Source organism: Mandrillus leucophaeus, unplaced genomic scaffold, assembly GCF_000951045.1.
Source record: "Mandrillus leucophaeus isolate KB7577 unplaced genomic scaffold, Mleu.le_1.0 Scaffold265, whole genome shotgun sequence".
In the NCBI taxonomy this organism is placed as follows: Eukaryota; Metazoa; Chordata; class Mammalia; order Primates; family Cercopithecidae; genus Mandrillus; species Mandrillus leucophaeus.
The window spans coordinates 1,419,083-1,432,823 of NW_012102754.1; the positions used below are offsets into that span (position 1 = coordinate 1,419,083).

The following is a 13,741-nucleotide window of genomic DNA, read 5'->3' on the forward strand; positions in this document are numbered from 1 at the left end:
CAGTACCTCAGTTGATAATGCAGAAATCACCTGTCTTCTGTGTCACTCGCACTGGGAACTGGAGACTGGAGCTGTTTCTATTCGGCCATCTTGCTCTGCCCGTCCCCGACATCCTGGAAAGAAGATTTAAACAAAGCGTCATCTTGGGCAACAATAACTTTAAGAGCAAGTAAAATAAGGTTTAGTGATGCAAGTGTTATTTATGAATTTCAAATGCGTTTACTATTGTTTAGCATGTACTATTGTCCTAGAGCTGTCTTAGCATTCCTAAGTAATAGACATTCATTTCATTTGGGACATGTCATTGAGAATCATTAACATGCAGAGAAAGTGATATACAGAGAAGCTAATGTGCACATATATTCCCACATTTTTAAGAAAATGGGTGGGGGTCTTAATTTTTGAGCAAAGAAATAAAAGTCACCAGACTTGGGAATTTCCATTTTCAAAAAGTTCAGTAGGTCTTTGCTTTCAGAACACGTTGTCAAATGAACTTTAGCACAAGTGAATATCTTTAAGAAATCAATATTACTAGTATTAATTATTAAAATTCCTTGGATTATTCCATGTAAGTGTATTATCCCTACACTAAAATAAATAATGAGTGATGGAATTTTATAATAGAGATCGCTGGTACAGAGGAGCTCGATTAAGGTGCAATGGCATTTATTTTAATACCATTAAATATATATTACATATGTCATTAAATATGCAGCATATAGTAGTATATATAAATATGTATATGTATAAATTCTGTGGAAGATTCTGGAAGGGCAGAACATTGGTGAGCATATTATTGAACTCCACAGCAGCAAAAAGGTACTCATTGTCTATTGTCTCAGTGATTCAGTCTCTTTTTAATAAGGTGACCCCGTACCAGTGAGCAAAGCCATGCCCATTCAAAGGTTTAGAACATGTTTGCTGTCATATACTGTGTCACATTTTGTTGTCATGGTTTTCTCACTATGAATTAGAAGTGACTTGATAAAGATAATTTTTAGGGCTTTGTCCTTTTTTTGTTGTTGTTCTTTATTGTCTTGCTGCATTGTTGCTGTTTGGTGTTGGGTTGTCATTAAAGTGAACAATTTTAATTTGACTTCTCAAAATGCAGATTGCGGTTCATCATGTATCAGACTGTGCTCTCCAATCATCCTCTATGTAACATGATTAATCAATAAGTGTAGTATTAACTCATTCTTTGTGTTGATGTGTTACCGGGTTTGAAATTTCTCAGGTCCTAAGACAATTTAGCCACTACTTTAGTTAAAAATCAATGGATGTTAAAGGAAATGAATAAATAGATAATACTGTTTAAAAGGATATTTGGTAGAGAGAATTTCCCATCTTTCGGGAGGTACTGTTAGTGGTGGCAAATCCGTATGGATCTGCAACAGTTTCAGTTCTTGCCTCCTCAGAAGAAGGAATTTGACTCATGGGCATAGGCAGACTCAAGGCAAGTTTTAGAGCAGGAGTGAAAGTTTATTTAAAAGTTTTATAGCAAGAACGAAAGGAAGTAAAGTATACTTGGAAGAGGGCCAAGTGGGCAACTTGAGAGATTCAAGTTTGTGGTTTGACCTTGGACTTGGGATTTTATACGTTGGCATGCTTCCAGGGTCTGCATCTCTTCTCCCCTGATGCTTCCCTTGGGGCGGGTTGTCCACATGTGCAGTGGCCTCCAGAACTTGGGAGGGGCCACATGTGCGCTGTGTTTACTGGAGTTGTACACATGCTCACTTGAGGCTGTTCTTCCCTTACCGCTAGAATGTTCCCAGAAGGTCATATACCAGTTAAACTCTGCCATTTTGCCTCTTAGTGCACATGCTTGAGCCCAGTCACCTAACTCCTTAGATCTTATCAGGAAGCTTCTGATCACCAGTTTCAGGTGTTTCTCTCTAGGGAGACTGCCTTTGCCTAGCACTGACTGTGACCAGTAATTTTAGACAGTTAACAACCGCCTATCACCTGATGTCGCCTGATGTTCCTGGTTGGGGTCAGGGGACCTCTCCTGCCCTGCTCATGTCTGCCTGACTACCTGCTGTAACACTATGAGCTTGGATTATGAGGGAAGAACCTCCCTTTTGCATATGGGTGCTCTGTCCTGGAAAGGTGGTCTGGTTGAAGACAGCAAAGCTGTTACCTGGAAACATATGCCTGGCCTTTCTATAGCTATGAGGCCATGGATGGTCTGTATTGAGTTTCTGTTTCTTTTGTAGGCAAGATTGGGGAGTGGCCTAGAACCCTACATGAAGAAAGGGGATGGGGGTAGCAGAATAGGTAAAATTTGTCTGCATAAGAAATAAAAATGTATTGGTTGGTGGGAGAGTTAAGAAAAGAGGAAAGGAGGCAGAAACAACGAGGAGGGCTGCCTAGAAGCCAAAAAGTTAGGCAGCAGGACAGGAGCCCAGAGCTTGTGAAGGAAGAAGGCCTGTGAGAAAAGTTAAAGTTGCAAGTGATTGAAGATGATTAAAAACAGATATACTTCAATTTTAAATTGTTGGTGTTGCTGCTATAAACCCTCCATTACTCCAGACTCTCAATAAAGTCTGGTATACATACCAAGAATTTGTGAGTCTTCTAAATGTAATTATTAAAAAGGGCTATGTTCTATGACTTACACTGGTGGGTAGAAATCAACAAAGATCAACCAAATGAGAAAAAACAGACTGTTTTTTCAGAGTTGCTATAGCAAAGAAGTTGGCCAACATCACTAGCATTTGGCAGAGACTTAAAGGCAAGGAAGGGAGTGGGAGAGGGAAGACTTCAGGTGTGCCCTGATTGGAGGCTATTGGCAGGGAAAACTGGAAGTAGGCTTATTAGAAGCAGGACATCCTATGTGGTTGGTTCGGGGAACATTTTTGGCTTTCTCTAGTCGGCCCTAAGTTGGAAGAGTACAAAAAGTACTGAAGCTGACAGTCATTGACTAAATCCTAACCATCCCAGTCTAATTGCTACGGAGGTTGTGGTTTTGGCTTCCCTACTGGTTCCTGTAGAGGTTGTGGGTTAGAGTTCTATTGTCATATATTGTCATATATAGTCTGGCTCCCACCAGTATATTCAGTCTCCCAGAAGCAAATAGTAGGCAGGAGAAGGTAAAAAGCAGATAAGTGAGGTAGAAACTCAGAGTTAGCAGTGAATCATGGGAAAGTAAATAAGCCTCTGCAAATTCCCAGAAATCTTGGAAAGGACACTAAATTGCCTAATAGCATGCAAGGCTGACGGTTTTATTTGAAACTCAAAGTTTAGGGTGACCTCAGCTGATAACTAGAATACAAAAGCAAATTAGGTTTTGTTTTGTTCTAAAGAAATTGACATTCTGTACCATAAACAAATACTTTTGTAAGTTCAGATCTTTTTAAAAATGCCTTCTTTATACTAAAAAATAGTATGAATAGAGTTATAGCAGTGATGTAAAAAGTGGCCCCAAGAAAACTTTCTAGCTATTTGATTTGCTCATATATTCTTAGTAAGGGCCTTAGATAAACCATCTATTTGTTTGTTTGTGTGTTTATTCATTTTTTAGGGATGGGGTTCCACTATGTTTCTCAGGCTGTTCTCAAACTCCTGGGCTCAAGCGATTCTCCCACCTCGGCCTCCTAAGTAGCTGAGTCTACAGGTGTGAGCCACTATGCTTGGCTATACCATCTTTGAGAATGTAGTGAGCCAGATTCAGGTCCTACTCTGAATAACTCTCTCATATAGAGAGTTCCCATATATGTCTGTTTCTAGAGTCTCTATTCTGTTCCATTGATCGTATCTAGCCCTGTGCTTATAGCATTTTATTTCCATCATAGTAAATGTGGAAACTTGTTAGAGTTAGGCATCCTTTTCCCAAGCTTTCTTGGAAGTTTTCTTTTATTCTTTTTGTTGTTGTTAAGATGGAATCTTGCTCTGTCGCCCAGTCTAGAGTGCAGTGGCACAATCTCAGCTCATTGCAACCTCCGCCTCCCAGGTTCAAGTGATTCTTGCCCCTCAGCCTCCCGAGTAGCTGGGATTACAGGCGCTTGCCACCATGCCTAGCTAAGTTTTGCATTTTCAGTAGAGATAAGGTTTCATCATGTTGTCCAGGCTGGTCTTGAACTCCCGACCTCAAGTGATTTGCCCAACTCAGCCTCCCCAAGTTGCTTCCAGGCGTGAGCTACTGCACCTAGCCAGTTTTCTGTTCTTCTTGATCTGCTTTCCATGTATATTACAGAGTCAATATGAGGAGTTCCGGAAAACCTTGTTAGGTTTTTTTTGTGTGTTGGAATTATAGATTAATTTTCAGAGAATTGGCCTCTCTGAGTCTTCTTATTAAAAACTGCGTTTTACCTTCATTTATTCACTTCTCTAACGTTCTTGCTTTCTTTATATAGATGTGCGTTGCTGACCTATAATTTTCCTTATCTCTGAAGAATTTCTTTAAATATTTCTTACAAGGCAAGTCTGCTGGTGAAAAATTTCTTCAATTTTTGTCTGTGAGAAAGTCTTCATTTCTCCTTCAATTTTGAGGGATAATTTCATTGTATACAGAATTGTAGGTTGGTGACTTTTTTCTCTTAGCACTTTGAAAATTTCATTCCAGCATGATGTGTCAGGCGAACTGAACTTAGGTAAATGGACCTTTAGTGTGAAGTTTTATGTTTATAAAAGGCCAGGAGGTAGGCTGTATTGGTTGGTTGTGGTAGTTGTAGGTTTCAGAGACTAAAATTTCCTCTAGTAACCGAGTTGTTTTCTCTCCTGTTGTCTTTGGGTTTCCCTAAGAACTCTGTCTTAAATACCACCTGTGTCAGTTGTAAGTCTGTGTTACTATGCTGAAGCCATGTTGATGTTGTGGTAAGGTGTTGGGGGAAGGGATGTATTGTATAGTTCTGTGATTAGGTCTTACTCTTTTAGTGAGCCTGAGTACCTAGGCTGTGACCTTCACAAGTGCTTTTCAGCGTCCCCAACCTCCCACTGTAGGTGAGACAAGAAGGCTAGAGGGGCCTGGAGTTGGGCATTTCCATTGCCCTGGGGAGTTAAGCTCTGCTAAAACCCCATTAAGTTAGGCTGTTGTAAAATAGCTTCCCTGAGTCCAGACCTTTGTTAAACAATGCTCTGGGCATATTTCAAAATGGTTAAATTTCTCCTTCCCCTACTGAAGTACCAGGAGATTTTTTCTCCAAGTTCACCCTGAAAAGTGGTGTTGGTGGGGAGCTCCTGACGGTAACACTTGCAGAAGCATGGGGGCTCTCCTAAGGCTGGGCCTCCGGGAGTTTTTAATCTCTCAGACTAGTCCATGCTCAATCTCCAACAGTTTCAGTCAATCACCCTTTATGTTGTTGTTGTGGTTGCTGTCTCCAGCGGTGGTTCCTGCTCCTGGTAGGCTGTGATTTTCTGAATTTGCTTGTCCCTCCAGTTTTGAGGATGGTGGTTTCCCTATGACTTCAATTCTTTGACCTATCTAAGAAAAGTTGTTGATTTTTAGTTTGTTTAGCTTTTTCTTTGTTGTATGGTTGGTTGTGATGATTTCCAAACTCTTTACATGTTGGTCTAGAACCCAGAAGTCCATCAACAACTATAGTACCTGTAAATATATTCATATGCGTATACACACACATATATGCACACATACATTTATATCCATATATATATATTCTTGCTAAGATCACAATATTCCTGTTGTAAATGGAATTTTTTTGAATTATGTTATTCAGTTGGTTGTTGTAGGTACATATAAATGTTACTGACCATGGTCCTTGGACTCTCAGTGCAATAGAAATTGACGTGAGGCCAAAAGAGTTTTCTCATACAAGGCTTCATTGGGGCTTATGCCTGGGCATAAAGGAAGTATCATGAGCGAGAATTCCCAGACAAACTCTTTGAAGAGCTGGCTGGAAATTTTTATTAGGCAAGACATAGGAATTAATAAATAGGGTAGGGTATGCAGTCTAGGCTGGGCAAAGAACGTAAAGGGTAGGGTATATAGGTCAGCACAACTGCTTATGATGTTTATCTTGAGAAATGGGCCACCTGGTGGTCTGGCCAATGACAACAAGGCTGTCATTCCTTCCTGAGGTGGAACACTCTACAACTTTGGTTTATTTTGGATCTCCTAAGGCCAGTTCTTGGAATTCCTTAAGTAAAAGGCATGGTTAAACTTTATGGGAGCATAGAAGAACAACAGAGTATGACTAAAGCCTTGGGATTAGTGGGTAAGACATCAGTGAGGTAGTGGTGTGGGTTTTGTGATCAGTGGGAATGTATTAAAGAATGCTCTGGTGAGGGTGAGCTGAAGCCAAGCCCCATTCCTGCTGTCTCATTCCCTGCTGAGAAATTTCACCTTCTTTATGCTTAAGGAGAAAGGGCCGAAGATCTCATCTTCGGAAGCTACTTCCTGCTGAACAAGTTATTGTCCTTGCCTAACCTTTTAGGGCAAGCAGTTTTTATAAGATTTAGAATTACCTCAAAGGTAGCTCAGAGAAAGGAAAATTCAAGACAGGAAGTCAGAAGTTGTTCGTGGAGGGGAAAATAATAAATGGCAAAGGTCACACAAATATAAAACCAGAAAGGACTCATTCTCTATGCCAGGTATTGAACCCAGGCAGCCATTGTGAAAAGGCACAGCCTTAGCCACTGAACTACAGCATGAGGCTGTTGTCATTGGTCTTCCCAGAAGGAAACTCGAGTAGCCATTTTCAAGCTTGCAAGGAATTTCACCTGCTCAAGATAATTTGTAAGGCTAGCCATGACATTCTTATGCATCCTTCTTTTTAATTTAAACCTTTTAAAAATTGTTGAGAATGAGAAAAGTGCTTTTCCTTTAATGATGTACTTAGTTTCAATAGCAACTCAATCCTAAAACCCTTTAAAGCTCAGATGGTAATTTTTCAGGTTTTTATAATATAAGCAAGTGGTATTTCTAGAGAGGGGGTAGAGGAGGCATCTCCATGGTCTCTAAGAATTTACTGTCTGAAATAGATTTAAGATAGCAAAAGATGACAAAAGCCCCTTGGGGTGGGACCTTTTAAGACAGAACTCATCTCCAAGGGCTTTTGACACATTTGGGACAAAGAATTTGTGCTCAGACTCCAGGTTCTTTCAGACCAGCTACCTGACATGAGCCTCGGAATTCCCACCTTCTGGATGCTAGATAGCAAGAAAAGGAACCCCCCTTGGTCATAAGGTCAAGCTCCCAAAGACAGAAAATAAAATGAAAGGGAAACCTCATCCAGTTTTTGTTTCAAGGACCTGCAGCAATGTTTGTAACTGACGAGTCTGCCAAACAGCAGGCTTATAGGAGTCATAGGCCTTGAGACAAACAATTGTCTTTACCATTTCACTCAACTGGTTTGCACAGAGAAGCAGGCCCGAAGCCTGGCTGGTAAGAAATCCTTAACCTTTTGCTGGCATGCCAGGTTTCTGGGTTCCCTTTCTGTGTAGCTTCTGGAAGAGCAAAGCAGCTTTTGTTGACTCTGCTCACTGAAGCATAGCTGTGGGGGCCAAGCTGCATTACAAGAGGAAGTCATCTTTTGTCCATTTTATGGAGGAACTGAAGGAAAGCCTCTTATCTTTGCAAGATGCCACCCAACAGTCTGCATGGGGGAATCAGATGTCAAATGAAACACACAAGAAGGAAAAATGGATCAGGACGGGAGTGACACAAACTCAGGACCCATGTGCTGTCAGTCCTCTCTTCACAAAGATAGCACCCAGGGTTTGTTGCAGACTTGAATAGACAGACGACAAAGTCCACAGCCTTCCCTTTCCCACAAGGCGTGGCAAAGGGAGGGAACGTACTTAAAGAAAATTACAGAGCCCAGTGCCAGACAGAGTTTCCTACCAGCTGAACTGAATGACCGTTTTGGCCTGTGCTGCATGGGTGTCTATTGAGGTTGAACCAGTGCCACGTGGGTGTCTACTGAGGCTGAATCAGTGCCACACGGGTGTCTATTTAGGCTGAAACAATGAAGTTAATGAAAAGTGAAGGAAGGGAAGGAGAAAGGAAGAAGAAAGAAAAAGAAAGACACAACAAATAGAAGACCAGAAGGGAAGGGAAAGCATTGTCCGGGCTGGGTTGTGAGGAATCTCAGGGAGGCTGGAGGAAGAACTCACCAGTCATAGCAGCGCTGAATCAAAACTTCAGGTGACTTCCTGTCAGCCACGAAGGGGTCACGTCCCGCTGTCCTGCTGGCTCACAAGCCTCCCTCCACAGAGGAGAAAAAAGCTCCCCATGTCTGGTGATCCCAGATAAGCCCTGAATGAATATGTTACTGACCCTGAGTTCTTGGGCTCTTAATGCAATAGGACATGAGGCCGACAGAGTTCTCCCAGACAAGGCTTCATTGGAGCTTATGTCCGGCGATGAGGGAAGCAGCAAGAGAGAGAGAGAGAGAGAGAGAGAGAGAGAAAGAGAATTCCCTGACTGACTCTCTGAAAAGAGCTGGTTGGGATTTTGTATTAGGCAAAGCATGGAAATTGATACGAGGGGTAGGGTATGCATGCTGGACTGGGCAAAGCACATGATGAGTAGGGTGTGCAGGGCAGCGTATGTGGTTACAATGGTCATCTTGAGTAATGGGCCACCTGGTGATCTGGCCAGGAGCATCAAGGCTGCCATTCCTTCCTGAGGTGGGACACTCCACAACCTTGGTTTGATAGTTTGAATCTCCTAAGGCCAGTTCCTGGAATTCTTTAAGTAAAAGGCATGGTTAAACAATTCGAGAGCTCAGTGGAACAATATAGCATGACTAAAGCCTTGGGGTTAGCGGGTATGGCATCAGTGAGGTAGTGGTGTGGGTTTTGTGATCACTGGGAATGTATGAAAGAATGCTCTAGTAGGGATGAGCTGGAGCCAAGCCTCATTCCTACTCTGTCTCATAAATACTGTTGATTTTTCTGTATTCATCTTCTGACAAGCTTGCTTTTTTGACCATTTAATTGTTTTTAAATTTCTTGAGTTGGGCACTTAGATCATTTGTTTCAGTCTTACTCCTCTCGTGATATACACTATTCAACCTTTAAGATAGCTGTTGATCATGTTGGTAGTATTGATAGCAGCATATATTTCTTTCCTTTGCATAGTTTTTTCTTTAGACATAACTATAGGTTTGGAGTTCTCAAAATACCTTGGTGAAGCATGATATCTGTGCTTTGAGTGATGTGATGTGACATCACTTAGTGGAAGAGGGTGAACTAAACACCCCTGGTTCTTAGGGTCCTTGTAAAAATATTGAGAGATACTATCACATAGAAATTTCCTATGTCAACTGGAGATAGAACAGGTTAATACTAGTGGGCCACCAATCACGTATGGAGATTCTTGCCTCTGCAGGGCATTGTTTTGTTGGTATGGAGAGCAAGATGTCATTTGGCGGTGCGCAGATTCTCCTGCTCTTTTATCAGTATAGAGAGAACAAGTACACAAACAATGGGAATTTTGTTTGTTGTCACTAAAATAGTTCATCAAATGAAACAGTAGTTTTCATCATTAGATGAGCGTAGGAATTCTTTCTTTTTTGGTATTTTGGAGGAAAATACTTGTCTTTTGGGGTTAAGTTTTAAACCATATTGATTGTTCTCTGTCTGATACAACTGGGAACTCACAGAGGTGGTTTGTCTAGTGGATTTACATCTTTGGGGTGTATTTCTAAAAATAACCAAGACCGACTTGTCATAGTTATTTGATGTATTTGATAAAACGTGGGGACTAGGTGTCTCTTTTTTTCCCAACATTTTGATTGTTGTTTAGGTTAAACTTGAAGTAATGATCACCAGCTTATACATAACTAATCTGATGGTTTAATGCCAACCTGTGCCGACTAGATTTTGCATTATATTCTAAGTTCCTTTCATAGACCCTGAAGGTTTTGAGAAATTACTGTTTTGATTTTCATAATGTCATTTCGACCTGAGGACTTTTTTAGAGTTAAATGAGCTTGGTGGTTTATTAAATGTCATGGAGAGTTGAAATCCAGAATAAACTTAGCCATTGTTTTTTTCACTGCTTTGATTAGGAATTCTGTCTGTGGAAAAAATATAGATAGTGGTTGATATCAGTTTTGTGTTCATAGAGATTTGAACTAAGTCTTTTACATGTTTCCTTTTAGGTTATTGATTATATCCTGCCACCCTTGGTGTCCTTGGTTCAAAGCCAAAATGGTAAGTGTGATGACACCAGCAAGAATTCCATCAGCTACACATTCTGTTTTCATTCTATCTCCATGGAGTCACATTCTTGGCATTTTTTTTTCTTTCAAGTGGAGTGGAGACTCTTTAGCTTGCGGTTGCTCTCAGAAACCACGTCTCTACTCGTGAACCAGGAGTTTGGGGATGGCAAGGAGAAGGCCAGTGTCGATTCTGACAGCAATCTTCTGGCTCTCATTCGAGATGTCTTACTTCCCCAGTAAGTATCATGCAGTTGTATTCATGCAGGGAAGTGTAGGCTACCCAGGAAGCTTCTGTCAAACGAGGTTCAGTGATGGGGCTGGGGTCTTGATGTCCTTATATTAATACACATATGCTTGTGTACTCATTGTAAAAAAAGTTTAGAGACAGATGCAGGAACTGTTAGACTGCAGAAGACCCAGAAGAATCTCAGTTCATCTTCGAAGACATCCATTTAAAGCTTAATCTGTTTTCTGCCAGAAGCATGATTTTGAAGTTATGCAGATTTAAAGGTGTTCATGGCTCAAGGGGTGAGGGTTATGATTGAAGATCAATATTACAAGACTACTGGAACATGAAATTGAGACTTCTGGCTCTACTCAGAAATAATAGAGATAGAGGTAATGCCTTTCTCCAAATTCTTGGAATAGAACTTAGGTTTAGTTCTGAGCAGGACTTTCTCAGGGGTTGGGTGGAGGTGGCAGAACAGGTAATGAGTATTCATCAAGAGAAAGAGGTTTTGTATTCTTTTACTCCATTGCTCATAGAGCAAACACACAGCAGGATGACTACTGAGAGCACCTAATGCAAACATGCGAAACCCCAAAATCTCACCTTATAGTTGAGGGGACACTGTCAATTTTATCAAAGCTTATCAAAGCTAGTTCCAAAAAGTATATGCCGTATGTCGATATTAAAGAAGATTTTGTGAAATTAAACGAATGCTAGATTGTATATCATGCATTAATATGCCTGCCTGATCATGGCTTTCTTCAGGGCCTCGACCGCAGTCTGGGTTGGTTTGGCAGGTTTATAAGAATAACAGCCTAACTTAATGCTTCCCTCGACTGTTTCAACTTCTTGAGACCTGCTGTTCTCATTAACAAAAAAAAGAAACAAAACAAAACAAAACAAATATCGTAATAAACAAACCAGATGTAATTACATTCTGATTTTGGCCAATGTTAAGAGTTTGAACTCTCTCATATAATATTAGGTTCACATTAAAGAAAACCCAAATAACTGAAATTGCCAGTTGCTATAGATGAAGCACTCAACCATTCCAGTTGGTTGAGGAAGGTACCTCATAGTAAGTGTGTGGGTGTTCTGTGTCGACCCTTCCACTGTCTGGGGGAGCCTGTCTTGATTGACTGGAGCTTGATCTGTAATGGCTTGATTTCTAGGCCAGCCTCTTGTTTCTTTTTTCCTTTTTACACTTCTGCAGTTGGTTTCAGGGACAGCTCTGATAATTGATATGTACTGTAAGAGTACTTTTGATGCCCAAAGTAAGACAATTATTTGAAACTATGTCATGTGGAGTTTGCTCAGTGGTAAAGTGTCAATAAGTAACTTTTCAGTTACGTTTGTTATATGTGAGTGTATGTCTGTGATCTACACTTACGTGAATTCAATTAAAGATTATACCCTTCTTTAATAGGATTAATGTTTCTAGTGTATTTTATGCTTCTAAAGGTGTTCATATATAGTTATATGCATCTTTCTGACAAGAAAATGCCTTAAATGTAGTTTTTGTACAAACTATGATATTAAAAGGATGTGCCTTGAGAGCTGGGTTCAGTGGCTCATGCCTGTAGTCCCAGGTATTTGGGGAGCTGAGACTGGAAGATTGCCTGAGCTCAGGAGTTTGAGGCCAGCTTGGGCAGCATAGCAAGGCTCTGTCTCTGAAGAAAAAAACAAAAACAAAAAGAAAATACGTGCTTTGGATATCTGCTATGTAAAAACTTGCAGAGAGGCATTTTCAGGACTGAGATGTCTCCACACAGTAGGGATCAGATTTACTCCAACAGGACTTCACTAATAGCTTTTTAGTTTACTAATAGCTTTTTTAAAGCTCTGTTAATCTGAAACCACATTTCTGTATGTCTGAAGTCTGCCCAGTTTTGGAACAGTTTGTGAAATAAAAAGTGCTAACTCTGAATCAGTGATCTTGTGTTACTCATTGAGCTGGAATAAATATTTCCTTTAGTATGAGTCTTTACTTTTTCCAGAGATGAGGAATTAAAGAGGAAAATGTAAATGTAAACCGCATGGCAGTTCAAGAGCATAAAAAATGTAGATGAGTTCAAGCCTTTATTACACAACTTGAAATGCACTTCAGATAATGTTATGCAATTTATTTGGATGCGATGCGGAATGTTTTCAAACCTTTCAGACTGATTCGGTTGTGGTGTATAAGCCTTGGGTCTGCATTTCAGTCTCCAAGCTTTAGTTTTCTCATCTGTAGAACAGGGATAATAGTACCTACCTTAGAAGGTAATCGTAAAGATTAAATAGGATGCTTCTTTTGAAACACTTAGTACAGTGTGTGGCAAATAGTATCCTCTTGACAAGTGTTTAGCACCATGACTGTTATTATTAGGCTCATTATTTTAATCTCATATTAATCTTTGAAGATTGTAATAGGGCAATAATAGTAATGGTACATACTTCATAGAAATGAATTGGCCGTTAAAATATAAAATGCTTTCTGTGCGTTCCTGGCATATATAGTAAGGGCTCAATAGATGTAATGTCAAAATTTTTAAAAATGAAATGTAAGTAACACATTCATTTAACCTCCTTAACTCTGGAAAACTAGAACCTTGGCAAGGAGTTTCATCTTTGAAGATAACTCTTGGTAGTTATAAGTTCAGAAATATTAATAATGGAAAATTCATGCTCTCCATTGAGTATACAAATATAATAGCTTATGAATTAAGTTACTAGAGTCCATGGGAACTATGTAGCACCCACTTCAATTTGGCAAGTAGACATATTGGTGTTGATACATTTTATTTTGTTAAAGTTTTAGCTTTCCCTTGACCTTAAACAATACTTTTGATAAAGCCACCGTGACAGCCTTTTCATCCACATGTGTGGTAGGCTCTCCAGTTTGCACAGGGAAGTATTGTATTATTCAAGACTTTATTTGCAAACAGTAACACCCAATTCAAATTAACTTATAAAATAACTTATTTGCTCACATGACTGAGAAGTCAAAGACTTGTGGATACAGCTGGATTTAGGGGCTTGATTTCTGTCTGTGCTACTCCGTTTTTGGGTCTTTCTCGCCATCTTTTTGCTCTGCCTACATCTACTCTGCTTTGTTCTCAGATAGGCTCCTATTCTCATCCACTTGGTAGGTAAATGGTTCCTGGCAGAGAGGGTAATCCTAGAGAAAGGGTGGATGTCTTTTCTAATACTTCTGGAAAAATGCTCAGGAAGAACAATAATTTAATCTTGTTAAGTACCATGTAATACCCATGTTCCAGGTGCTTATCAGAGCTGCTGTGTAATATGAACAAAAGCTCAGTTGTAAGAATAAATATCTGTATGAGGGCTCTCCAGAGAAACAGAGCCAGTAGGATGTGTGTGTGTGTGTGTGTGTGTGTGTGTGTGT

At 40.1% G+C, this 13,741-nt stretch overlaps 1 protein-coding gene across 2 annotated transcripts in view; it reads left to right on the forward strand.

The window, feature by feature from the left end:
* Window positions 1-13,741, forward strand: part of ULK4 (unc-51 like kinase 4) — a 780,596-nt gene that overhangs the window by 302,273 nt on the left and 464,582 nt on the right. For both annotated transcript variants that reach the window (XM_011984288.1, XM_011984289.1), the window contains 2 exons: window positions 10,065-10,116; window positions 10,216-10,360. In XM_011984288.1, coding sequence (XP_011839678.1) covers window positions 10,065-10,116; window positions 10,216-10,360 — 197 coding nt within the window. The remainder of the gene's footprint in view (window positions 1-10,064; window positions 10,117-10,215; window positions 10,361-13,741) is intronic.